General features: G+C 36.0%; 1 protein-coding gene across 1 annotated transcript; it reads left to right on the top strand.

The window, feature by feature from the left end:
• The first annotated feature begins 15913 nt into the window (after positions 1–15913).
• On the top strand, positions 15914–23579 carry LUM (lumican). Its single transcript, XM_025992217.2, has 3 exons — positions 15914–16314; positions 18709–19591; positions 22747–23579. The coding sequence occupies exons 2-3, from the start codon at positions 18730–18732 to the stop codon at positions 22899–22901; spliced, it is 1017 nt and encodes a 338-aa protein (XP_025848002.1). The 5' UTR covers positions 15914–16314; positions 18709–18729; the 3' UTR covers positions 22902–23579.
• Positions 23580–27284: the final 3705 nt, after the last annotated feature.

Here is a 27284-nt window from a genome sequence, read left to right as displayed (position 1 = left end):
TATGCAACTCTAATTTTTTTAGTTTATCTTTTCTCAAATGTAAATCCGAAAGTACAAGTTCATTTTATAAAATTACCATGATTGTCAAAATGTAAAAATTAAAAGTTTTCAAGACTTTATCCAAAATGTTCACATAAGCTTAAAAGGCAAATTGTCTGCTTTATTTATTGCTGGGGAAAGAATAAAAACATAAAATGGAGAATTAGATTGTAATTACAAAAAGAAACTACAAAATGATGACTCCCGTGTCTGCATTTAGGAGTTTTTACTCATCATTAGGAATTTTACATTGCCTTGGTAAAACAATTATTTTGATATTAAGTTGTGCAACACTGTGATACTAAAGCTAAAAGGAATCTTAGGTACAGGAGATGATTGTTTCGATGATTTCAATTTGATTTGCTTTATTGTTAGTATGCATGCTGATGAAAGTGCAAACCGTTCCATCATTGTAAATAAAAATGATGAAACTCTGTGGTGCTCTCTTACTGATTTACTTAAATAGAAATATTTCTACTTCTTTACATAGAATGAGAGTATTTCAATAATGTTCCATAATGTTTCATTATGTGATTTTACCCTTTGGTCATTTATCCATGCTTGTACTCCTCTCACCTGTAATTTCTTCCAACTTTCTATCATTATATAGTGTTGAAAAACATTGTCCTAATTATAAATCACTTAGTGTTTGGATATCCAGAGACAGGGATTACTAGATCAATAGTTATAAACATTTTAGTACGTTTTGCCGATGAACAAATGTTTTTCAAATTAGTATCATTTCATAGATTCAAAGTGATAACCAATTTTCTCTGTTTACTCTTGTTTTTGCTGTTCTTGTTTCCTACCTAGTTATACTTTACTAACTTCATTAGAATAATAAATATTATAAAGCCCAAAGCAGTTAAATGATTCCTGGGGAAAACACATACACACATGTACAACTTACCAAAAAACCCCAGTTTTAGTGAAAGAACCAACACCATCTCCTGTTCCCAAGTCCTATATTCTATGATTTACATGCAGCATTAGTTTTGACAGTATGTGTTCAATTGGCAATGAGAGACTTAAATTTGTGGCATTCAGAGTATTCATATTTTAAAAATACATAATATTTGAAAAGTAGAAGTTTTGAGGGACTACTGGAATGCAAAAGAGCCAGACCTAAACACTTTCATGACAGGACCTGGGAAGTGAGGGCAAGTTCTGCTATCTCCCAGCCATTTGGGAGACCTCACAAAATCCTTAGCTTGCCTAAACTACGGTTTAATTCTTCAAAGATATTCAACAGATTCCTAATAGAGTTCAGAATCCTTTGGGATATAGAATAATATTTTTACTACAAATAGATTAAACCATGATTTTCACTTACTGTTTATTCATTCAACCATTATTTGCACTCTGACTGAGCAGAACATTGCCGTAGATGCTGGAGACACTAGAGTGAAAACGACCATGTAGAAAACAAATATGATCTCATTCTGGGGAGAGACTTGTGCACACACACACACAGAATAAGTAGAAAAATAAACAAAAGGCAGCCTGTGGTAGGTGTTCTGATGGAATGAAAGAGCAACAGGACCCTGGCAGCCAGCATGCTAAGAATGAGGCCCAAGGCTCATATGTGCCAGGTGTGGGAAAGATTGAGTTGAATTGGGTATGGCGGAGGGGGTTGGTGAGAGAATTGTACCCAAGGGAATAGAGAAAATATGAGAGTCAATATTACCTATTTCAAGGATGGTAAGGGGAGAAGTCATGAAATTTGGAGGCAGGCATCTTGTTTCTGAGGCCTGCTTTTTAAATCTTTATTATGGGTTTATTAAATTGTGTTTTACTGGGTTTTAATAAGGATCTGTTCAAATAATACACACAAAAGGACTTTCTATATTGTAAATCACTAACATGATAATTGATGAGCATCCTTATATTTGTCAAGAATGGTAGACTGTTTTTTTTTTTTTTTCTGGCTATCATTACCATAAAGAAAACCTCAACTTAATATTAAAAAACAAACCCCAAACAATCCAATTAAAAAATGGGCAGGAGAAAAAAAAAATGGGCAGGAGACCTCAATAGACATTTCTCCAAAAAAGGCATAGAAATGTCCAACAGACTCATGAAAAAATGTTCAACATCACTCGGCATCAGAGAAATACAAATTAAAACCACAGTGAGATATCACTTCTTACCTGTCCGAATGGCTAGTACCAAAAATGAACAAACAAACAAACAAACAAAAAACAAGAAATTGCTAGTGCTGGTGAAGATATGGAGAAAAGGGAACACTTGTGCCCTGATGGTGGGAACACGATATGGTGTAGCCACTATGGAAAACAGTACGAAGATTCCTCAAACGATTAAAAATAGCCCTACAACATACATCCAACAATTTTACTTCTGGATATTTATCTGAAAACAGACACACTAGTTTGAAAAGATAAATGCACCCTATATTTTTGGCAATGGTTATTTACAATGGTTAAGATATGGACGCAGCCCAAGGATCCATCAATAGATGAATGGTTATCCATTCATGGGACAGGTGGCATAGAAATGCAATGCAATATTACTCAGCCATAAAAGGAGAATGAAACTTTGCCATTTGGGACAATAGGAATGACACTTGTAGGTATGATGCTAAGTGAACCAAGCCAAAGACAAATATCATATGATTTCATTATAAGTGGAATCTAAAACACAAAACAAATGAACAAACAAAACAAAACATGAAACTGACTCAGATATAGAAAACAATCTGGTGGTTGTCAGAGGGGGGATAGTTGGGGGAATGGATAAAATAGGGGAAAAGGATTAAGAGGCACAAACTTGCAGTTATAAAATAAATAAGACATGGGATACAGTGTACAGCATGTGTAGAGAGACCCCATTAGGCCTGGTGGTTTAGACCACTCTGCATGACATGATGATTTCTTTTACCACTTCAGTTGGGACGATTTGTGTATTGGTGGAAGGGGAGACTATAGAATCTCATTTGTGTTCAAATTCCTACTCATTTCCCAATATTACTTTTGCCTTTCCATTTTTTAGATATTTTTCAAATCCATAGCCTTAACCACTCGGCCACGACTACATTACTTTTGAGATATTTTTATGAAGAAAGTAATCTTTGAAATTGAGGAAGGGAGGCATAGGGATCAAATTAAACCACATGTTAACTATATTCAAGGAAAGCTTACTTTACCTCTTTTTTTTGTTTGTTTTTTAATGTCACCCAAATATATACTATAAAATATTCTATAGATCATAATGGATTTAAGCATGAATCATATATAAAAGTTAATAAAATCAAAGCCATGAATCTAAAAGTAATGGTACACCCCAATTCTTTGTGTATTTCCTTTTCTTTTTAGTCTCCATCTGTGTGGACAGCATATATACCAAATGCATAGATATATGCATTATATATAATTCATAGAATGATGACAATTGCCTGCATTTATCACAAAGTGATTGGAGAAGCAGTAAAAGGAAATATAATTGGGAAGTTAGGCAGCAAAAGGGGTGAAGAGGAAAGACAGCATTAACAAAAATCCTGATAAAGCTCATGGACAAAATGGTATTAGTAATTGGCGGGGGGGGAGAGAAATTTGGAGAAGTGTTCAATGGTTGGGATTCAGGATCAAGTACAACTGCACAACTGTTTTTCTATTTAGATACTCATCTTCTTCTTTTTCTCCAAAGTGGCAAATGAGATGATTTATTTAGGGATTCCACTCTGAGTCATGATCATGACGATCACAGAAACAAATGCAGACTTGCAAGCATTCCCTCTCTCCCTCCCTCTTCTGGTTGCCCAGTCTAGTGTACAGCATCACTTCTGGGAAGACAACCCGCATACCCACAAGCAAATTTCTCAATGTACTTTTTAACTTACTCCAAACTCTATTCCCAGAAAGGACATTAACCAGACCCAGAATAAATTCATTATAATTTTATTTTCCCTGGCTTCCAAAGGAAAATTAAATTCACAGTTTGGCAACATCACAGCTGAATTACTCTACTAAAGATCACATCCCAACTCACCTTCCTGACTGGATAATAAAAGCTTAAAAATAAAGAAGTCTGCTTCTTTAATGTTAGAGTGTAAATTAGGAGATACTATGTGACACGGCTCTAATTGATTTTTGAAAGATTTTCAAACATTTTAGAAGTCATAGATCTAACGAGGAGAGTTTCTTCCAATTAAATATCTTTGAGGATTTTATTTAAGTGAATCTGTAGTTCCACATAATACTTGGGAAAACTGTTATAGGCAGACTAGAGGCTTCTCAAAGACATCTGCATTCTAATTCCCAGAAGTTGTGAACATATTCCATTACGTAGCATTGAGGAGTTGAAGTAGTTGATGGAATTAAGGACACTACTCAGCTGACTTAAAGCAGGGAGGTTTTCCTGGATTATTTTGATGAACCTAATGTAATTACAGGGTCCTAAGAGTAGAAGAAGCAAGCAGAAGAGTCAGTGTCAGAGTGATGTGTTGAAAAAGACCCAGATGGCCATTGATGGCTTTGAAGATGGTGGTTGTAAGAGACAAAGGATGTGGTTGTCTCTAGAACATGGAAAAGGCCAGGAAATGAATTGTCCCTGAGAGTCTCCTAAAGGGATACAGCTTTGCAAACACCCTGACTTTAACCCAGTGAAACTCATGTTGGATTTCTGAGCTCCAGAACAGAAAGGTAATAAGCTTGTGCTATTTTAAGCCACTAAATTTGTGCCAATTTTTCATATCAGCATGGGGAAATTAATGGATTTCATCTCTGTCCCTTCTCCCCCCTCCTCCCTCACTATATTCCAGTCACTCTGACCTTGGTTCTGTTACTGCAGAGTCAACCATCCAAGCAGGGATTTTTTTGAGAGTCACAGCCAAATCCCAGGGAGTTTCTTAAAGTCAGTCAGAGGTGGTGTGAGATGAATCATCATGGAGGATTGATGAGTACTTGACTGACCTCAGAGATAAGAGGCCACCGACTCAGGAGCCATGATGTCCGGGTGCAAAAGTCAAACAATGAAGGTGCTAAGAAGAGCAAAAAGTCCATTATATAGGTCCCAGCAGCCACTCCTTTGTTACCTCAGTCCCCTGACCCCTGGGAGATGTATTAAACCTCCCTCACACCCAGATTCCATCCTGTGGAAGATAATAATGAGGGAGTGAAACTCTGGCAGGCCAAAGGGACAAACTGAAGTGAAAGAGATTATTTAAATAAATAGAAATTAATAAAATGTCAGTTTGTCAATTCAAACTTCCTGCCACTCAGTGTTAGTTAAGGAAGGTTAAACAAAAAATGGAAAAAATAATATCCCAATTTTCTTTGTACAACTAAATAAAGTGCATTAATTTTCAGCAAGCATAAGATGAATGGATGCTCTGAGACTTCAGAGGTAGACTTCAAAGTAGCTTCCATATTTCCCTGAGTCCATTCCAGACCAACAAGAATATTCCTGAAGACACTGAGTTTGAAATATCATTTCCTCCAATTTGCATTATTTGTGGACAGAATAAAAGGCATGAGGGAGCAGCTTACACTGAACTCATCTCTGCTTCCCCTGTGGGGTCATTCTGTTTAACTCTGATTTTTTTCCATTGGAGTCATACATGTTTCTGTTTAAAAAAAGCAGAGACATCATCTCCATATAATTGCAAAAGCACATAAGTTATAAAGGGACTCTTTAGTGATGAAGATCATAAGAAATCACGCGTTTGACAATGCAAGTGTTCATCAATAGAAGAGTGGATAAAAATGTGGTATGCACACAATGGAATATTACTCAGCCATAAGAAAGAATGAGATCAAAAAAAAAAAAAAAAAAAAAAAAGAAAGAATGAGATCTTGCCATTTGCAACAACAAAGATGGACCTACAGGATATTATGCCAAGAGAAAGACAAATACCATCTAATCTCACTTATATGTGAAATATAAAAAAATAAAATAAATGAATAAACAACAACAACAACAACAAAATAACCCACGGACTCTTAAATGCAAAGAACAAACTGGTGGTTGCCAGAGTGAGGTTGGTAGGAGGTGGCTGAAGTAGATTAAGAGGATTAAGAGGTACAATCTTCCAGTTATAAACTAAATAAGTCATGGAGCTGAAAAGTAACAGCATAGGGAACATAACTGATAATATTGCAAAACATTGTATGGGGACACATTGTGATTACCCTTTTCGTAATGAGCACTGAGTAATGTATAGAATTGTCAAATCACTGTGTTGTACACCTGAAACTAGTGTACAGTTTCACAGTATAGTTGACAATTGTATGTCAACTATTCTGCAATAATTAAGAAATAATAATAATAAAGAGATAAGGCATTCGGATCTGAAATCCTTAGGAGAAGACAATTTTAATAGTACAAAGTAGGGTTTCTTCTTGTCTGACATTAGCCTAAGGCCTCCAAACTTAGAATGATGAGATCTGCTACTCTCCAAAGAATTAAAAATAGAGGAATGAATAAATAAAAACTTAGGTAATGGAATCTTCTACTACATGGAGAAACAAAAACAGAAGAAAGAATAGAACAGAATTTACTCACTTCCATCTGATTCTGCAAATCACCTTTTGGTGCCTGTTAAAAAATGTAGATTTCTCAGTTACACACACTTATTCAGAATCTCCAAGGGAAATTTCTTAGGAATTTATATTTTTTAAAGTTCCTCTAATGGCTTCAAACAAGAACCAACTTTAATTATCATTGCTTTATTTCAAAATTTGAGTTATGGCCGACTAACTAAAGGAACCAAAAACATGTCTTTAAAAAAATATTTAAACCAACTAATCACTGCCAAGATTACCATAATGTACCTTGACATACTTTCTTTTTGGAAACTTTAGAAAGACTTTTATTGACATCATGGTAATTTCATTGTTGTGCAAAGGAGGAAACTGAGTATGGATTGGAGTGTAACAGCTTTGAGTGACTATCCAAAAAAAAAAAAAAAATATATATATATATATATATATATATATATATATATATATATTCTACACAGGGAAAGCTTAGACGCACACTGGAATTTTCAATATTGAAATAATTATCATAAAAATTGTTGTGGTTTATGAATAAGTCAACTTCAACTTGTATTTTAAAACCTCAGAACTATTTTCTGAAATTTCCTTCTGAAGCTTAGGGTAAACCATATAACCCTGGAAAATGTGTATCATCAAAAGTATATTAAACTTAAACTTAGACTACTTAATCTTTTAGGTCAATCATTTCCTTGCAAATACAATGGAGAAGGATATTTGTAATGAAAGGTACATGTTAAATTTGGGGACTAAGGCTTTCAATATGAAAATAATGAGTACTCATTCCATTTGCTGTTAAAAGTCTATTTGTTTTTAGTGGAACCTATTTTATAATGAGTCAACGTTATGTCATTTTCAAAACATGCCACATGACGTTGGTACTAAAAAAATATACTTTAGGATTAGTTGAGTCTTCAAAGCTTTGTAGTTTTATGAGGATATGTCTACTGGACTCCTAGTAGATATTTATTTACAAATAGGTTAAGCCCAAAATATTTTTAATCTTATATGTTATTTACACATAGTTAAATCTTCACTTAATTTAGCTCTTTGGAAAATGATGTGTTCTGAACCATTATAAAGTTAATTAGAAGAAAAAAAGGGATTTATTTTTTATTTTATATGTATTTACAGATATTCTATTCATGAATTCAGCCATTGAGAGCCAGTTGATTTCCAAAAGTATAATTTCTTCTATTCCTTTGCACCATTTAAAAGCTTTCCCTGAAAAAAAAAATAAATAAAAAATAAAAGCTTTCCCTGTGCCTGGACTTGTGTTCTTCCCTTGGCTAAACCCAGCTCATCCTTCACTATGAAGCCTTGTCTTGATTTTCATTTTGTGATGTAAAAACTTCTTCAATAAATCACAGCTGGTGCTGATGCTCTATAAAATGGTAGTTCTTGTTTTCCTCCTATAGAATTGCCACATGGTATCACAATTGCATGTTTATTTGCATCTCTTCCACCTAAACTTTGCACTTCTTAAAGACAAGTGGATCTCTAGTGTCATAATGTACCTAAGTCTTAATGGACTTTTATGTGTGAACTGATGAATGAATGATTGAGTTTCCCTTCAAGGACCAAATCAGAATTTTTAAAACTGTCTTAGAGATTTTTTATATATTTGATTTTAATTTGAATCACATGTTGGGAAGTAGCTTCATAAGATTTTTTTTCAGTGCTTACAATCTTTAAAGTTCTTAATTAGGTCACAGCTATAGAAATTAGAAGGGAATATTTTTATGCAGTTAACTCATTCCCTGATTGCATTGCCATGGTATATACCAAATTCTAGCCATTTCCATTGCTGCCTCTCTAGTTCAAGCCACCATCTTTGCTTCCTTCCTAGACCAAAGCTGCTGTGTCCCTTCTGCCCTCGCTGCTTCTTCTAATGATTCTATTTGTTACAAACAATTGCTAGCATCCCAAACCACGTGAATGAAAATCTATAATGCCTGGTAGGGACTATGATGACCTACGTGAACTGGCCATCATTGCATGTCCCATCCTGATCTGCATGCCACTTAACCACCAAGCTTTAAATGTCAGCCCTCATTCAAATATTCTAAAGCCTCTGTACACTCTTTCTTCTACTTCTTTACCTTTTCCTACCCAGTTTAAATATGATTTCATTCAGGAGGATGCTTTCTCTGCTTTCCCATGCTGCATTCTCTTTCACTGCATCCTATTATTTTATTTTATAACACTTATGAGAACTTGTAGCTATTATTTATTTTTATGTGTTGTTTAAATAAATATTAGTATGAATATTAAGCATTTGTGAATATTAAGCCTGGTTTCATATTTAGTTTACAAAGATAAATTGTCTCATTGTTTACAAGGTTCTAAGTACTTGAAAGTATTGACTCCTTTGATCTTCTTAACATCCCAATGATGAAGAGAATTAATCCTGTTTTACAAATGTAGCAAAATGAGGTTTGAAGAGTTGATGTACACAGAGTTAGTTCCAGAGTGGACAACAGAAGAGATAGAAATAAAGATTTCTGGGAAATTCAGAGAATTGACCGCTCTCATTCAATGTACCGCTTTCCATGTCACTTGTTTTCATGCATCCTGAAAGCAGTGGATCCCTGTAACAGTAATAATAACTAACATTATTGAGTGCTTAGGGTATGGAAAACTCTCAGAACAGTTCCCTACATATAATAACTCATGTAAGCTCATGAACAAGGTTTCTGAGTGAGGTACCGTGACCACTCTTATTTTAAAGATGAGGCTAAGGGGATTGCCCAAGATCACAACAAATACCTGTATAGCATTCTTCATAAGTAGAATATACTCCACAAAAACAAATATACTCACACAGCTTCCTGGGAGTAGAAGAAGGCAGGACGCCTAATGTCATCATTTTTTCATTTTTGTTATAATACAAGCTTGATATGCTTTTTGGTTTCATATTTGAAATGATCCTTATGCTTCCTATTTCACTCCACTGAAATCCAATTAAATATGTGTAATCATGATACATGTAATACTAGACATACATAAAATCATAACATCTGTCAGACGTGCTTCACACACACAGTGGCTTGCGTCTGTCATAGACAATTCTAGCCTTGGATTTTGAACTTTGAAAAGGACCTATGACGTCATGGGCATATTTATTGTGCTTTACCTGCTTTCATGCAAAATACAGAGAAGTGTAATTCTTTCTTGATTATCCTATACAGCAAAATTGGAATCCACATAAGCACTGCTCAACATAAAATCTTAACTTCTAGGCCTGATTGCATTGATGGAACAAGGTAATCTGGATAAAACCGTGCCTGGAGAAAAGACTTAAAAGAAACTATTCTAAATTTTCTACCATGATTTTTTTCATGGCATAGGGTTTTCAAAAGTTAATACCATACAGATTCAGTTAAAAGTTAGATATTTGCTCATAAAATAAACCACTTAGATGAATGCTAAAAATCTATCCTTCCGTGTCAAAACACAGTACTTTAAAAGCTGTCAATCTCACCTCACCTGATCTCATTCAAATCCAATAGTATTGGCTTTAATATAACAAAAACTATGTATGAAAATCCATCCAAAAAATAGGTTGAGAACAACAAGAAATATTCTGGTAAAATATTTCATTCATTAAGTAAATATATTTGGAAGACTTGTGTCTAAGGGACAGATAAAGTCTTGCTCTTCTGGAAGTGACAGTCTGGAAGATCAAAGTTATATGCTGCTAAGAAATAAATTAAAAATCTAAAAATAATCCCAGAAATTGGTAAATGACAACAAACTATATTATTCTAAAGTGATAGAGAATAAGTGGATGAGGCTCAGAGACTGCTTCCATTTTGGTGATTCAAAACCTTTCTGAGGAGGCTGAGACCTAAATGACTACAAGCCAGCAATTAACAGGTCTAGGGCAGCAGTGTTCAAAGTGTTGCTCTTTCAGAGTCTATAATGTAAAAATTACTCTTTTTAAAAAATATTCTCATAATATTAAGATGTGATTTACATTTTTCACTTTGATTCTCTCTGAAGTGAAAAGCAGAGTTTTTCCAGAGCTACATGACATGTGATGATGTCATTCTGATGGCTAATAGACATTCTGTTTGTGTATTTTTGTACTTTCTAGAATTTTCTATGGTAGTAGGTTTCCACTATAAATACATTTTCGGAAATTAATTCCACTTGTTCTCAAAAACAATGCTATGGGGGATCCCTGGGTGGCGCAGCGGTTTAGCGCCTGCCTTTGGCCCAGGGCGCGATCCTGGAGACCCGGGATCAAATCCCACGTCGGGCTCCCGGTGCATGGAGCCTGCTTCTCCCTCTGCCTGTGTCTCTGCCTCTCTCTCTCTCTCTCTCTGTGTGACTATCATGAATAAATAAATAAATAAATAAATAAATAAATAAATAAATAAAACAATACTATGTTCCTGCTATTTTTTTTATTATACCTGCTATAACAATAAGCTGTAACTTATTGTCCAACAAATCATTATTTTATAATCCTTAAATTTCCCTGGTGTCTACACAAATCAAGAAAAAGAAGTAATTATACTTTGTGGTCTTGTTTTGCAAAAATATCTTGTGCACTATCATATGAGTGCACAAAATTTGCTAAATATACTATTGTGTGCCATAGTAATGAAATAATCAAAACAACAAACAAAAAAAAAAAAATACTGAAAGCACTGAATCACTCACTATTGGGAAAAACATAAGTTTTGATATACCCCTACAATGCCATGCTCTGTAACTACAGGAAACATTAATAAGACAAAATAAGTATTTTAGGTGAAAAATGCAGAACATACAGGATAAGAGAGACATAGAGAGGAAGGGAAATAAAATTCAGTCATGTAGATGGGACACATTTGAAATATTTGAAATGATAAAGTCTAAATAACAAAGGAGTGAGGTTGGAGAGTTGGTTGAGTGAGGGATTATTTTGCATTTAAACTCGTATCCCAATATGCTGTGAAATGTTTCAGCATGCTATACCATTCATGTATATCAATTTTATAATGCAAGTGAATTAATGCAAAAGTATAATAAACCTTATTACTGACTATTTAAAAATATGTCCATGTAAGATGCCAAGACACATGGAAGAATTGTAGAATCAGTTTAAAAATATACATCCATGAGTGTAAAGATTGTGAAGATGAAGGATATAGTTCCGTGGCTTGTAAGAAACGCTAAAATTGATAAAGGTAGTAGGATTGATATGAAAGGAGAAAAAATGCAAGTCCATTCATTTATTGTTCTGATTTTAAAAAAAGCCACTTACCATAAAAGGAATTTTCATTTAAAATGTACCTATTGGGGATCCCTGGGTGGTGCAGAGGTTTGGTGCCTGCCTTTGGCCCAGGGCGCGATCCTGGAGACCCGGGAACGAGTCCCGCGTCGGGCTCCCGGTGCATGGAGCCTGCTTCTCCCTCTGCCTATGTCTCTGCCTGTCTCTCTCTCTCTCTCTGTGTGACTATCATAAATAAAAAAATAAAAATAAAAAAACATTTAAAATGTACCTACTGGGGACCCCTGGGTTGCTCAGCGATTGAGCATCTGCCTTCGGCTCAGGGCCTGATCCCGGGATTCTGGCATCGAGTCCCACATTGGGCTCCCGGTATGGGAACTGTTTCTCCCTCTGCCTGTGTCTTTGCCTTTCTCTCTGTGTGTCTCTCATGAATAAATAAATAAAATCTATAAAATAAAAATAAAATAATAAAATAAAATAAATAAAATAAAATAAAATAAAGATGTACCTATTGAGATAAGTGAAGTAGACAGAATAGGTACGGCCAATGTGAGGAATAGAACTCCATTGTATGTGATAGTATGCAAATAATAGGAGAAAGCAAGTGGTTGTTGTATTATTAAAAAGTATCTACATTATGGTGCATCTGTATGATGGGATTTCACATAGTTAATGGCATTAGACAATAATATTTATTGATATAGAAAGGTAACCATAACCTACGGCTTCTTGGAAAGGGATACAGAACTACAAGAACAATGGTATAACACTTCTGTGAAAACCAAAGTGTCTATGAGTCTTTGTCTGTATATACTAACACCATAAGAAAAAAAAATCATTAAAAGATGATCATCTCTGGGCTAGGATATTTATTTTCATCCTTTTCCATGTAAGTATTCTCCAAATGTGCTAAAACAAACTTTTATGAAATTTGCAATAAGAAAAAAAATGAAGTTTTAAACCTCAATGTATAAAATAATGGAAATAGCACCTCCTCCTCTTCTACTAACAGGGAATCGTCATTATATTTCATCATATTCAACGTTTTTGGAAGATTTCACTTGTGTATGATGCACAGTCATATATCACTATATAGAGAGTGTGGGGCAATGGGCGGATACCAGCCATCCAATCCCAAGGGAAAGCACTGTCACACAGTTTGGGTAAGGTACTTCCTTTTCCATTCACATGGAAAGAAAACGGGGGAAAAAAGACCTGCTTAGAACTTGGGAAATTTGTTTAACAACATCCATCAATTTGATGATTTCTGAGACTTGTTCCAAATCTGTGGTTCTCCAGACTCTGTTAAAAATAACTAATAATAGCTATATGATATGAAGCATTTCAATGCATCAATCACTTAACACAGTAGCACCCCCCACCCCAGTTGTGGTTTTGCTTTGCTTTCCATGGTTTCAGTTACTCATAGTCAACTGCCCACTTCATTCACTCTGCTTGATTTCATCACGAAGGCATTGCACCATTTCATATCATCGCCAAGGAGGCAGGTAGGTACAGTACAAGAAGATACCTTCAGAAAGAGAGAGAGAGTGCATTCACTAACTTGCAGTATATTATAGGGTTTAAAATTATTCTATATTATTATTACTTATTGTTATTATCTTACTGTGCATAATTTATAAATTAAATTTTATCATAAGGATGTGTGTCTAAGAAAACATAGCATTATATATATAAGACTTGGTACTATCTGAGGTTTCAGGCACCCAGTGGGGGGCTTAGAATGTATCCTCCCACATTGTAGCATGCCAAGCCCTATACCAATAGCATCATACAAATGGTGTCTGATGCTCATAAGTTTTCCTACCAACATTATCATACCCATTTTAAAGATAAAAATGCTGAAGCTACCAAGATCACTTTTTTTTTTTTCAGGATCACTTAAAAAAATTTTTTTTTTACTCCTGATAATTTGCTTAGCTTTCTAAATGTATATCTTTCCACAAAGTCTGAGCTCTTCACTCTTTTACTCCAGGACTGACTTGCAGAGATCACCAGCTAGCTTGGGACAAACAGAATCTGCCACTGGAATGGTTTTGACAAAGGGAACAGGCAAGTTGAGGTGAGCCCGGGGGGCTGTGAGAAATGCAGGGCTGGATTCAGAATGAAGTAGTTGAAAGGGTGAAAGGGTCATAATGTTCCCCATCATCCTTAGTGGTCTCAGGTCATAGAGGAGTGCAGTGGGCTGGCTGAAGCAGCAACTCAATCCTTTGAACATGGATGGATATTGATGAAACTTCCAAAATCTATTGTCACAGATGAACTGACTCATTTGCTGGGGTAGAGAGCTTGTGTCTCACCCAGGTCTGAAGTGTGAATGTCGGTGTGTGTCTGCATGTGTGTGATGTGCAAGGACAGAAACTACTGATTAGGTTTTTGGGTTTTTTGTTTGTTTGTTTGTTTGTTTGTTTTTTGCCTTTTAGAGACCATTGCCTGGTTGATATTTTAGCTCTCAATTGATGATAGTACTGCCTGTGAAATATTTTAAACTGATTCAATTAACCAACTTGTCTTAGCTCTATCCTGTCCACCAATTCTCAATGGATAAATATTTCAAGATTTTGTTCCTCCATTTACTCATTAGGTACCTTTTAGTAAATTATTTAGACCTTCTGAGTCTCCATTAATGCCTCTGAAAATGTGATAATACTTAGGTCAATTTTAAGGCATAAAACTTAAAGTAAAAAATATGTGAAAATTCAGAGAATAAAAAATGGGATAAAATACACTATAAACACTGATTTCTTTCTTTCTAATGGACTCAAGAAATATGCTTTAAAATTTGCAACATCCAATATTGTTCTCAAGGAACTGGTTTTATTAAAAAAGTATATGTTGGTAGTATCAACTTCACAATGAGGTAAATATAATTTAATGCATTGGAACTCTACTGCAGATGCTGCAACACATCTATTGTTTCATGAAGAAAAGTCCTAGGAATAGATAGCTAGAATTTTTCAAAGAAAATCTCAGATTGTAGAATTTGAATGACTCAAAGTTAATGCTCAGAATTGTTTGAATATCTTCTTACAATGAACCACTTAATTACTTGAAATTGGTCTATTTGTCTTTTTTTCTGATTTCTTCTAAGTTTATTCACTTTGTCTGTTATAAAACTGAGGCCTTTCTATAATGTTCTTAAAATAATAGTAATGAAATATTATGCTATGACTCACTTTACAATTCTATGAGTTATTTTCAAGATTATCTTTTGTTTTTTTAACAGCTCCATGACCAAAAAAAAAAGGCACTTATTCTAATATTAATTTTTCAGGCAAATGCATTAGTGGTCAGGAAAATTAACTTTCCACAGGTCTCATAACTAAAAATGACATATTTAAGTTATTTTAGAATGGAAAAATCTTACATTGTGGCAATTTATGCTAAAATATCTGATTCTAAGAGTTCCTGTAAACACAAGGAAAATTTTGGAGGAAAAGTAAATCCTATGAATACAGCTGATACAATCACAACATGAGACAGACAAGAATTGAGTATATCCCTCATTTGCAAAAAGCATGCATCAGGAACTAACAATTAAAGACATATCAAACCAGGCCTTTGGGAGATTACAACTTTGCATAACTTCTAGTTTTGGAAAAACAAAATATTGCTAGCATGCAACGAGAGAGTGAAAGATTACTGCCTTGTGATATTTTTAGTGTACATTTTTTTCATGTTCTTTTATGTTTTTTGGCATTAAGCTATAGAATACCATCCCCAAGTAAGGTTTTGGATGAATTCCTAAATTAAATCCACAAAATAAGAAACAGGCAGGACATTGCTGATTGATTCCAGATCTGAATCACATAAAATGAATCCCCTTAACATGAGAAATAGACTGGAAATGTTGATATTTACCTTTTATGTCAGAATGTGAACGAAGCATTTTTTCATATTTTGGCAATTGACATTAAGTCACCTCCCTGGCCCCGAATTAAGGTAGTCCCAGTAACTCAGTATAAACTTCAAGAGGAATGAGCCAAAAAAGATTCAATTGCTCTGAGGACCCATTTGCATTTTCCTGAAATTCTTTGTTCTGTGTATGATTCAGGAGACATTTAGATAAACCTGAGAGTTGAATGAGAGAATAGCACCTCATGTTGCCCCAGCTACAGAGGGAAAGAGTTTTCTTTGCCAGAGAAATGCTCCCACAGTGGAGGTCTTCCTTTGCAGCAGGACTCCATTCTTGGTTAAAAGCTAGGGTATTTGGACTAGTTAAGCATGAATCTCTCTCCCATTCCATAGGGAATGAGCTGGGCAGTCCTTCCTCCCCACGTCCACCTGCACTTCGTTAGAGAGCAGAATGCTCACATGCCACCCCACAAGATCCCCACAGTGACATAACTCCATGCAGAGACTGGCGTGACTGGGCTGGGTTTCCCCCCCTTCAGCTCTTGTATCACTAAGAATCTGGCAGCCAGTTCCGTCCTGACAGAGTTCACAGCATATATTGGTGGATTCTTGTCCATAGTGCATCTGCTTTAAGAATTAACGAAAGCAGTGTCAAGACAGAAGGTAAGTGCTGTTTTAACTATAGCACTGGGGATGCTGAATGTTTGGGACAGTGTTTATTATAATAGGAACAGAAAAAATTCCAGAGCAACCTTGCCAGTTGCTATTCAACAGCAAATCCACAGTTTTGAGACTTTACTTTCACATTTTGCTTAACCTGCTTTCCATGATTTATGGATGTGAGATAAATTTTATAAGGTATACACTGCATTGCTTGGCAAAGGAAGCTATATACAAAGCTTCAGAAATGCAATGAGAAAGTATTTAAACGAGACATAGTAAAGAAGTTTGGCAATTAAAAGGTTTGTTATTTTATGCTAATTAGGTATATATGTTAGTATTGTTAGAACCTAATTTTGGAGCCAAGGAGGTCCATTTCCAGTAGCATTCAAAAATATTCTGCGATAAATGTGCTATAACTTGTTACAATTTACAGTTAACATGTTGTTATAAAATGTGAGCTAAAGAACTCAGACACTTAGGAATTACTTATTTCTGTTTTGTTAATTTTATCAATTTATTTTCTGGATGTATGTCTTGAGGGGGAAAAAAAGCATGTTTTAAAAAAATTCTGGGAAAGACGATTTACTTTTTGAGAAAAGCATTTCCTCCATAGCCACAGGTATTTGGAAAAAACTGGGAGAAAGCAAAGTGCTCTTTTGCTTCATAGTGGAGTCATTATATGGTCACAAACTCTCTTTGAATTTAGAGCCCTTGTTTTTCCTTTGCCAGAAAGTATGGAAGCATTTTTTTCATCATAATTCAATACTCATAGTGACCATGACTAGATTAGTGTATACTCAATTTAAAATAAGGTGGAGGATTTTAATGAAGCAAGACAAATCTTTACAACATTAACATATTATAACTTATAAATTATAACCTATAATTACATTAACACTATGTAATTGTTCTCATGGCCAAGTCCTGTCAACTAAATTAAATGACGCCATCCTTGTCTTAGGGAATAATTTGCCAAGGATCCGACTGCATGTTACATTATGTCAGTTATCAGAGTGATTCTAACAATTTTTTGAGGGTTTCATCTGCTAAAATAAAGTGCTTATAATTTCAAATAGAAGCAAAGAAATCTCCATTTCTAATGGCAAAAAATCCTATTTATCCCAAATCTCCTAGACACCAAGGCTTGTACCCTATTTCTCAAAAGAAGATATATTATTTTATGGTAACTAGTGGAATGTGGATCCTGCCTCACATTGTGATTTCCCTCCCAGAGTTACCCCCTACCCCCCCCCACAGCCATAACTCTCCACTCTACAAAAGTCCAAATTTCTACCTAAATTGCTAACCCTGTACTTCCCCCCAAGCAATTGAAACGTATTTTATTGAGCCTTACCTAAGAAACATGTTCATATGAAGATCACTGTTACAACCCATTTTTAATTATACTCTCAATTTTGTCCTTTCCTACACAGTTTCTAATGCCACTGTTAAATGCAGACTGTCCTTAATTCCACCTTTTTCCCTCTTCCATGCTGTGAGAGCACTAAAATCCAGCTAAGTGAGCCATGCCTTCTTAAATTGTGGCATGAAGAAGGCAGAGAACTTGTGAGTTATTGAGAAAGGAAAACCTTAATTCAAAACTTGAAAATAATATATTTCTTTACCAGCTGGATCTCATTATAGGTTTAAGATTTTTTTTTTCGGAATCTGTGACATTTCCCTGATTAGTAAAAAGTACTTTCTAAAACGAATGTACTAAATATTAATTTTGGAATACAGTTGTGTAGTGTGCCTAAACATCTGGGATGCTAAAGAAAGTCAAAATAATAGGCACATACCCACCCCACCAAGAATTCTGTTCCTCCACCTCAGAACCAACAATACCCAGACATTTTTAAAGGAATGTGCTCCCTCTCACACACACATACATAAGAACAGCTTTCCTCCAGGCAAAACCATAGATTGCCCATGTTTCCCATAAGAGTCTTCTTAAAGAGACATTTTAATGATGGTGAATGGTGGGGTACAGGGTACAGTTTACAGTTGTCTTTTCATTTTCATTCGTCCAGTTTTGAAGGATGCTCCGAAGCAGTGTACTAACATGGTGGCCAGTGGGCACCACCCAGAAACCTGTTGTAGGAAGGCATTTAATTACAGAAAGACCTAAAGAGATTGACTGGACAACTGGGCCTGGCTTGCCCAGAAGGGGGCGCATGTGTATGCAGTCTGACCTGAACCCTGTTCACCACACCAGAAGTTGTACCCACACATCCTTCTTGTGATACTTATTAAAGTTAGAAGGACTTCATTAGAGGCTCTAAAAAAGCACTAGAAAATAATAAAGTACACATTTGCTAATGCATTTAACATTGCAAAGCCAATATCCTTTTCCTGAAAATATGCTATTGTGTAATATGTTTCCACTTTATTTAGGATTCAAAGCATTTGCCAAAAATGAATCTAGGTGTGTTTACTCTACTCTTGGCATTAATTGGTGGTGCCAGCAGCCAGTACTATGATTACGATTTCTCCCTACCGATTTATGGGCTGTCATCACCAAACTGTGCACCAGAATGTAACTGCCCCGAAAGCTACCCATCGGCCATGTACTGCGATGAGCTGAAATTGAAAAGTGTACCAATGGTGCCTCCTGGAATCAAGTATCTCTACCTTAGGAATAACCAGATCGACCATATTGATGAAAAGGCCTTTGAAAACGTAACTGATCTGCAGTGGCTCATTCTGGATCATAACCTTCTAGAAAATTCCAAGATTAAAGGAAGAATTTTCTCTAAACTGAAACAACTGAAGAAGCTGCATATAAATCACAACAACCTGACGGAGTCTGTGGGCCCGCTTCCCAAATCTCTGGTGGACCTGCAGCTTACACACAACAAGATCCAGAAGCTGGGCTCCTTCGATGGACTGGTAAACCTGACCTTTGTCCACCTTCAACACAATCAGCTGAAAGAGGATACTGTGTCAGCTGCTTTTAAAGGTCTTAAGTCCCTCGAGTACCTTGACTTGAGCTACAATCAGATGGCCAAACTGCCTTCTGGTCTCCCAGCATCTCTTCTGACTCTCTACTTGGACAACAATAAGATCAGCAACATCCCTGATGAGTATTTCAAGCGTTTTAATGGACTGCAGTATCTGCGTTTATCTCATAATGAACTGGCAGATAGTGGAGTACCTGGAAATTCTTTTAATGTATCATCCCTGCTGGAGCTGGATCTCTCCTACAATAAGCTTAAAAACATACCGACTGTCAATGAGAACCTTGAAAACTATTACCTGGAGGTCAATGAACTCGAAAGTAAGTAGAAGGCTGTGCCTGTGCTTGACGGGTGCTTCCTCAAGCTTTTAAATGCGTAAGCTGTGCAACGTAAATATTGTCTCTGGCTCCATTAAAGAATATGAATGAAAATGCCAACAAAATATCTCTGTAATTCAAATATAGAAGAATTCTAGCTCAGTTATTTTTCCAATGTCTAGACTTTCTTTGGAATGCCCAGATAAGCAACCATTGACCTCACAGAGTGTAAACACGTATTTCTTCAAATTCAATATTTTAGGCTAATGAATCCTGCTGTGTTCTCTCTCAGTACTTATTTGTTATTATTTGCCTCTGTCAGGATTTAGATTTACGCCCTACATTTATTTCTTGGCAAGGTCTAGCTGAGGGAGGAACAAACAAGTGTAGAGGAGGCACAGTTAGCAGAGGCTTCCACATATCCCTCCTGCTTACCTCCAGAGCAGCTCCCATGTACTGATAATCTCCTCTGACATAGTTACTTGTGACTCAACATATTGCCCTGCTATCACTGACCATCACCTACCCCTGTCATCTGTGTTATGGTGTGTGTGGTCTTCACAGTATTTTTTATGAAGATGGCCAGGAAGAATCAGGAGGAAAAGAATAGGATGATGATTTGGAATTTATTTTAATAGTATTAAAGTTCCCCTTTTATAAGTGTTGTATATAAAACACTTGACTTTTCCATAGTTTCTCCTTTAGCTTGTTGCCATGGTTTATTTTGTATTTACCTTCTCGGTGCGAGTTTGACCCGATGCACGTGGTCTGTTTATGTATTCTTCTCATCTTCTGGGACATTTTTCAATATAAGCCATACAGATTCAGGTGGAAAACTACAATTCACCATCCTCCACCTTAGTTTTAACAAAGGGTGGCAGAAGAGAAAACCTATGGTTCGTGGACAAAATTGTCTAAATAAAAAGTCAGGTGGGAAACATTGATTTAGTCATAAAACCATGTCTGCAAAGTAATCTATTGAAATTGAACATCTTTATACCATGAAAGTTGGCTCTTTTGTCATATTGGATAAGGATATTGACATTTCTATCCAAAAAAACTAAAACGACTTATTAGTATGACACTTTGTAATTCTGAGACAATTTTGTGTAACTCTTGGTAGGGTAGTGGTGTTCTCAAGAAGGAGACCATGATTGCCAGCTCTGAACTCCCATATATCCTTTCTCATGTCTGGAAAGCTTGCTTGTCATACAATACAGAGTAAAGCTATCACAGCTGAACCCTTACACCCATTTTCAGTGAAAAATTCACTGTGTGGCAATATATGGTCCCACATTATAAACATTTGTGGTTAGGAGGAAGGATAACTCAGACAACCCAAAATGCTAATGGGATTTAAGATGTTGAAGGGCTGAAAAAAACCTGTTGGATTTGTTTGGTGGATGTTAGCCACATGAGTGGTTCAAGCTCATACTCTGAGACAAGAAAGGGGAGAGGGACAGATACAGGGACATTTGAAGGTATAAAAATCAGTATGAATACAAGAAGGAAGAGGAGATAAAGGAGATAAAGGAGATCTATGGAAGGAACACCAATAGTCACTCAGTGCCAAGCTGAGCTTGAAACCACACTGCCTGACACACATGGTCATTTGAAAAAGATTGGTTAGTTACTTTTATTCCTTCTTTATCCTTGACATTTAGATATATATACTCTTCAGATATTCTTGTTGTTTGACTTTGCATGTATGTCTTCAATTCTCCTTACTTCACTACATAAAAATTATGTATATCATCATCCACATTCTCTTAAGATAAAAAGAGTCCCTTAATATTTCTCTAATATTAGAAAATATATAGCCAACGAGTATTTACCATATTTTAAACTTGCAACTTTAAGCACTGGACTAGTCATGGGTTTTCCTAATGTAAAGTAATTTAGAAAAGAGGGCAAAATTAAAAGGACATCAATAATTATTCAGCACATATTAAGTGTGTGTGAGGTGCCTAACATATCTTAATCACTTCAATCTTCGTGTAACACAACTGATATGTTATATCTAATAAGAAGATCAGATAAATGTTCCAAAGTCACTCTAATGATAAAGGGCAGACATAGAAAACTAATATCAGCCCATGTTTTTTCTGTTGTACCACGTTTTTTCAGAGATAGGTGCCACAAGATGCCTGAAATTTGACTGATGAGTTATGTAAAGACAACATCTTATTTTTTTTAAGATTTTATTTACTTATTCATGACAGACACAGAGAGAGAGGTAGAGACATAGGCAGAAGGAGAAGCAGGTGACATGCAGGAAACCCGAAGTGGGACTCGATCCTGGGACTCTGGGATCATGTCCTGAGCCAAAGGCAAGTGCTCAACTGCTAAGCCACCCAGGCGTCCCTAAAGACAACATCTTAGAGGACAAGAGAGCAGTGTGTTAGGCTCCACTGAAGTCATCGTTTACTAGAATTTGGGAATGAAAGAAAATAACGTTATAGGGGACCAGATAAGATTAATCGGAACTAGATGTGATCAGACATAGACAGTTTCTATGTACACACATAGAACATAAAATCTAAGAACAGGCTTCGTTTCTACTCAGAACTAAATTGGTTGTTCATTTGTAGCAGCTTTTTTCCCCCCACAGAAGAAAAGGACATGAGCACCAATCACGGATACTCTGTGATTTGGTGTTTGTTTTGGAGTTCTGAATTATTGTCATGAAGTGTGGTTGTTGGAACACTCTTCAGAGGTCATTTAGTTAACCCCTCTTATTTTAAGATCCAGAACCCCAAGATGCTTATATTGGTGAGGTTGCTCATACAACAGCACCAATCTTAGGTTTCTTTGAGCTAGACAAAAGATTTCAAAAAGAGTGCTTAGATAATAGGACACATTAATTGAATGTCTTTCTAAAATCAAGTATTTCTAAATGCAGAACTTATAATTAGTAAGTTCTGTTCTTTCAAAAAGTCCACCAAACGTCCTGACCTATCATAAGTATTCTTTGCTAAATATTGCTGTGTCGCTTGGTAGCCTGGAATACTCCCTTAGCCGTTCCAAATTCAGAGATACATCAAAAAAGTGGGAAGGAGTCCGAATATATATTATTATGGATTTGAGCATTTTTTAAGTGATTGTTTCAAGCCCATGTACCAAAAGAGTAATTAACATTTCTATTCTTTAATTTGCAGAGTTTGAGGTAAAGAGCTTCTGTAAGATCCTTGGACCATTATCCTACTCCAAGATTAAACATTTGCGTCTGGATGGCAACCGTCTTACCCACACCAGTCTGCCACCTGATATGTACGAATGTCTACGTGTAGCAAATGAAATCACTGTTAATTAACATCTACTAATTCCAATTCTATTGAGGTGTACCCTGGAGCAACGTTTTATGGTTTATTTTTGTGTGTGTGTCAGTTTTCATAGTATTCAATTTTTTGGGTCACTTTATTAGTTTCATGAATTTCAGATTCTGAGGGAAATGTTTTGTAAACATTTTACTACTTTTTTTTTTTTAAGATAAGATGAAAGGCAGGCCTATTTCATCACAAGCACAGACATAGACACACAGAGACAACAAACTTATGCTTTATTTGTAAATTTAGTGTTTTCTCCATCTCTACTGTCAAATGATGTGCAAAGTCTTCTCTTGGTTGAATGGAAGTCAGCCAAGGATTATAACTCCTGAATCTTAACTTAATATGCCAAACAGCATGGGCTACACACATATGAATATTTAATATCTTGAACCAAATGATCTCAAATTTCAATGTTCAGATTTGCTTGACTGAAAAATAGCTGGTAAATTTTAAGACTGATGATTTTGCAAAATACTAGACCAAATTCATGAAGCCACATACACTTAGAGCAATATTTTTAGTATTAAGAATTATATAGTTACCTAGTGAAACTTCTCTTTTCTAGAATTATTTTTCACTCTAAGTCATTTGTATGTTCCTTTTTAATCATTTGCATGTTATGTTTAACAAGCTCATAGCAAAATAAAACATAGCAAATGGCATCACTGTGTTTTTTTGTGAAATTCATCTCTCTCATATACAGAAAACTAGATTAGAATTTTAAAAATATCTTGTCTGCAATATTTTAGTTATGTTAAATAGGATTTCTACTAAATAAATTGTCTGCATCTAGCATCCATTTGCAAACAGCTTTAAAACACCTCTTAGAATACGTACTTAAAAGTGTGCAGATCCCAATTTTGAAATTGCCACTAAGCAATCCTCTGTACACCAACTAGGTAGGTGTCCTACAATTCAACTCAATTCTAACACTATCTACCTAGAGGTAGTGTCAGATTTTACAGGTTAAGGGTTCAATCTACAAGACTACCCACACCCTTGGGCTTCCAATGCCAGTGAAAAGTCCAGTTTGTTGCCTGGACTTCTGAACAACTGGCTATAAACCAGAGGTTCCTATGACCCCCTCCTTGGCTACAATTAATTTGCTAGAGAGGCTCACAGAACTCAGGAACTCTGTCTACTCACTAGATTATCAGTTTATTATACAAGGATATAACACGGGAACAGCTAGATGGAAGAAGTTCATGGGGCAGAGTATGTGGGAAGGGCACAGAGCTTCCATGCCCTTTTCAGGTACACCACTCTCCCCAAAACTCCAAAAATTCATCAATCCAAAAGTTCTCTGAACCCCATCATTTTGGGGTTTTCTGAAGGCTTTGTTACACAAAAGTCACCTCATTATCATCACAAGACAACTTTATTGTTCTTATCAAAGGAAATATCAAATATTTTAGGAGCTGTGAACCAAGAATCACGGACAAAGAATCATGGTCATCTGAATGACCAAATGTATATTTTGTGTAAGTCACAATATCAGAAATCTTAAGTCTCTTAACTTCCTTGGATATTTAACATTATTTCCATTCCTAATGATGCATCAAGCCCTGGGTTGAAGGCAGACACTCAACTGCTGAGCCACCCAGGCTTCCCAAAACCATAACTTTAAAACAGTAATTTCCTTTGTAGTTGTGGTTGGTTGACAAGAACCAAATTAAGCACAGTGACACTTTACATGGAAGTATTTGGGGAAATCGGCAGCCCAGGTGGCTCAGTGGTTTAGCGCCTGCCTGCAGCCCCGGGGTGTGATCCTGGAGACCTGGGATCAAGTCCCACTCCGGGCTCCCTGTATGGAACCTGCTTCTCCCTCTGCCTGTGTCTCTGCCTCTCTCTCTCTCTCTCTCTCTCTCTCTCTCTCTGTCTCTCATGAATAAATAAATAAAATCTAAAAGAAAAAGAAAAAGAAAAAGAAAGAAAGAAGTACTTGGGAAGGCACCAGTTAGATACTATTTTGAACCAGCTCCCCATCAATTCTGGGTATAGTTAGAGAAAAGAAGTTTCCTACTTGCTTCTTCACTAATTGTGAGAGCCCTATGGAGGAAAAAAAGATATTGAAGGCTCTCTTTATCTGCTCTTTCCTCATCCCCTTACTGCCACCCCAGCAGGGGTAGTGTTTTTCAACATTTCAAGTGTATAATTAGCATGATGAAATGCTTTTCTAAATACAGATTACCAGACACAATGTCTCAAATACAGACCAAGTAAATTAAGCAATGTAGGAATCCACGTTTTCTAAAATATATATTTTATTTATTTATTTATTTGAGAACAAGAGAGCATGATAGAGCAGAGGGAGAGGGACAAGTAGACTACACACTGAGCACAGAGCCCGACTTGGGGCTCCATCTCATGACCCTACCACCCAGGCTCCCCTCCACATTTTTAAGAAAGTAATGATGATTCTTATACTAGTGGTCAGTTACACAGATCTTTAAAAACAATGGCTAAGTGTGATGAAGCCATTGAAATCCCAAACAATTAAAATTCAGAAGAGTCCTTTTTCTAAGGAAGTAGAATAAAAAGAAGCTTATTAGCAATATACATACATGACAATAAATATTATTTTTCCATATTCTAATTTATATAACCTCTCTATTAGTTTCTTCAAAATACTCCTCTTTATTCTCAACAACTGCATTTGAAGATCAGGGTTAGGTCACTCCTTTACGGTGGAGGAAAAACGATGATGTACTTGGGCTTTGAGGTTTGTAAGGAATTATCATGCCCTAATAAGTACAAAAAATACAGTTGGATATAGACCACTAAATGAGCCAGAGGAATGTTGATTTCTTAGTTAAAAGTTCTCCAACTGGTAATAGCTGTTTTCAGAAATACTGGAGAGTTTAAAAGGTTGGTTTTGCAGAGGACTATGGATTTATTTCCTTGTGATCTTTTATGTTTTGGGTTCCGGTTTTTTCTATAGCAGTAATTTTATCATAATGAAGGCCTTAGATTTTTCTTTGGTTGGATTCTGCAACCATCATAAATACTTGCTTAACGTTTTACTCGCAAGTAAAGGAAGATACTCATTTGATTTAAAGTGAACTCTAAAGCAACTTTGCAATCAGAGCGAAAATAACAATGCTATAAAAGTTAAAGAAGACATGCCATATGTATATGAAATAAATATAAATACATTTTAAAAATATATAGCTAGTTATATTTGCTTATAATAAAGTATAAGAAAGGGATCCCTGGGTGGCGCAGCGGTTTGGCGCCTGCCTTTGGCCCAGGGCGCGATCCTGGAGACGCGGGATCGAATCCCACATCAGGCTCCCGGTGCATGGAGCCTGCTTCTCCCTCTGCCTGTGTCTCTGCCTCTCTCTCTCTCTCTGTGACTATCATACATAAATTAAAAAAAAATAATAAAAAATAAATAAATAAAGTATAAGAAATCAACTACAACCACATGCAGGGAAAAGTAGAAATTTAGGCAACATAAAGTGAGTGAGGTCCCATGCATCTTCAACTCACTCTGATGGCCCTGAGATTCCACTTCTGTTGTGTAGTACTTCTTCCTTCACATTTTGGTTGGCCCAAAGAGTATCATCAACATGTGTGTCTTGTCCCCTTCAAATGTCACTGCTGTTCTAAAAAAGAGAAGATGTTCCATGTTTTAAAAATATTCAAGAGCCTTGGCTGCCTTACCTACAGATTGTGTCTTAAATAAACCCTTCTATTTCCACTGCCACTACTTTATGTTAAGATTTGGTTTATTTTCATCCAGATTTCTGAAGATTCTTATGTTTTGCTTAACTTCATGATCCACTATGAGACCAGAGTGAATTTCCTAACATCTAAACTTGGTCTTTTATTATTTATCTGCTTAAAACTATTTAATGATGCATCAACATTTTCAAGATGTGATCCAGGATTCTCAGTGCAGCATACAAGGTACCCAGGATATCAAAAGTCATTTACAATCTGGTCCTTGGTTATCTCTTACCAGGCCTTGTCAGGCTTCATCATGCACCATATGAAATCACTTGATATTGCCACCATACTTACCAGTTTGCAGTTGGTTTTGCTCTGGTGTCTATGAACACTCAATCCTTTCTTCCTAAAATCTCTCTATGCTCCTTCCACTTGAAAACATCTACACATCTTTCAAGACTCACTTTAAGCTACTCTGTTCTTTTCCCATAAATCCTTCTGAACTTTCTCAGATAGAATTAATACCTTTTATCATAAAAAATCCTTTATCATAGAAATAAAATTTATCTATGCAGGGGGGTGCACAGCGGGAGAGGGAGAAGCAGACCTCCTCCCCCAACCCTGAACAGGGACCCTAATGTGGGACTCTATCCCAGGACCCTGAGATCACAACCTGAGCCAAAAGCAGACACTCA

Source organism: Vulpes vulpes, chromosome 10 (assembly GCF_048418805.1).
Source record: "Vulpes vulpes isolate BD-2025 chromosome 10, VulVul3, whole genome shotgun sequence".
Lineage (NCBI taxonomy): Eukaryota > Metazoa > Chordata > Mammalia > Carnivora > Canidae > Vulpes > Vulpes vulpes.
This window is presented reverse-complemented; position numbering and strand designations above follow the sequence as displayed.

Excerpts from the sequence above, each read along its gene's own strand:
- LUM (XM_025992217.2), top strand. The coding sequence starts at position 18,730 with ATGAATCTAGGTGTGTTTACTCTACTCTTGGCATTAATTGGTGGTGCC. Across the intron at positions 19,592-22,746 it reads GGAGGTCAATGAACTCGAAA|AGTTTGAGGTAAAGAGCTTC; the intron begins GTAAGTAGAAGG and ends TTTAATTTGCAG.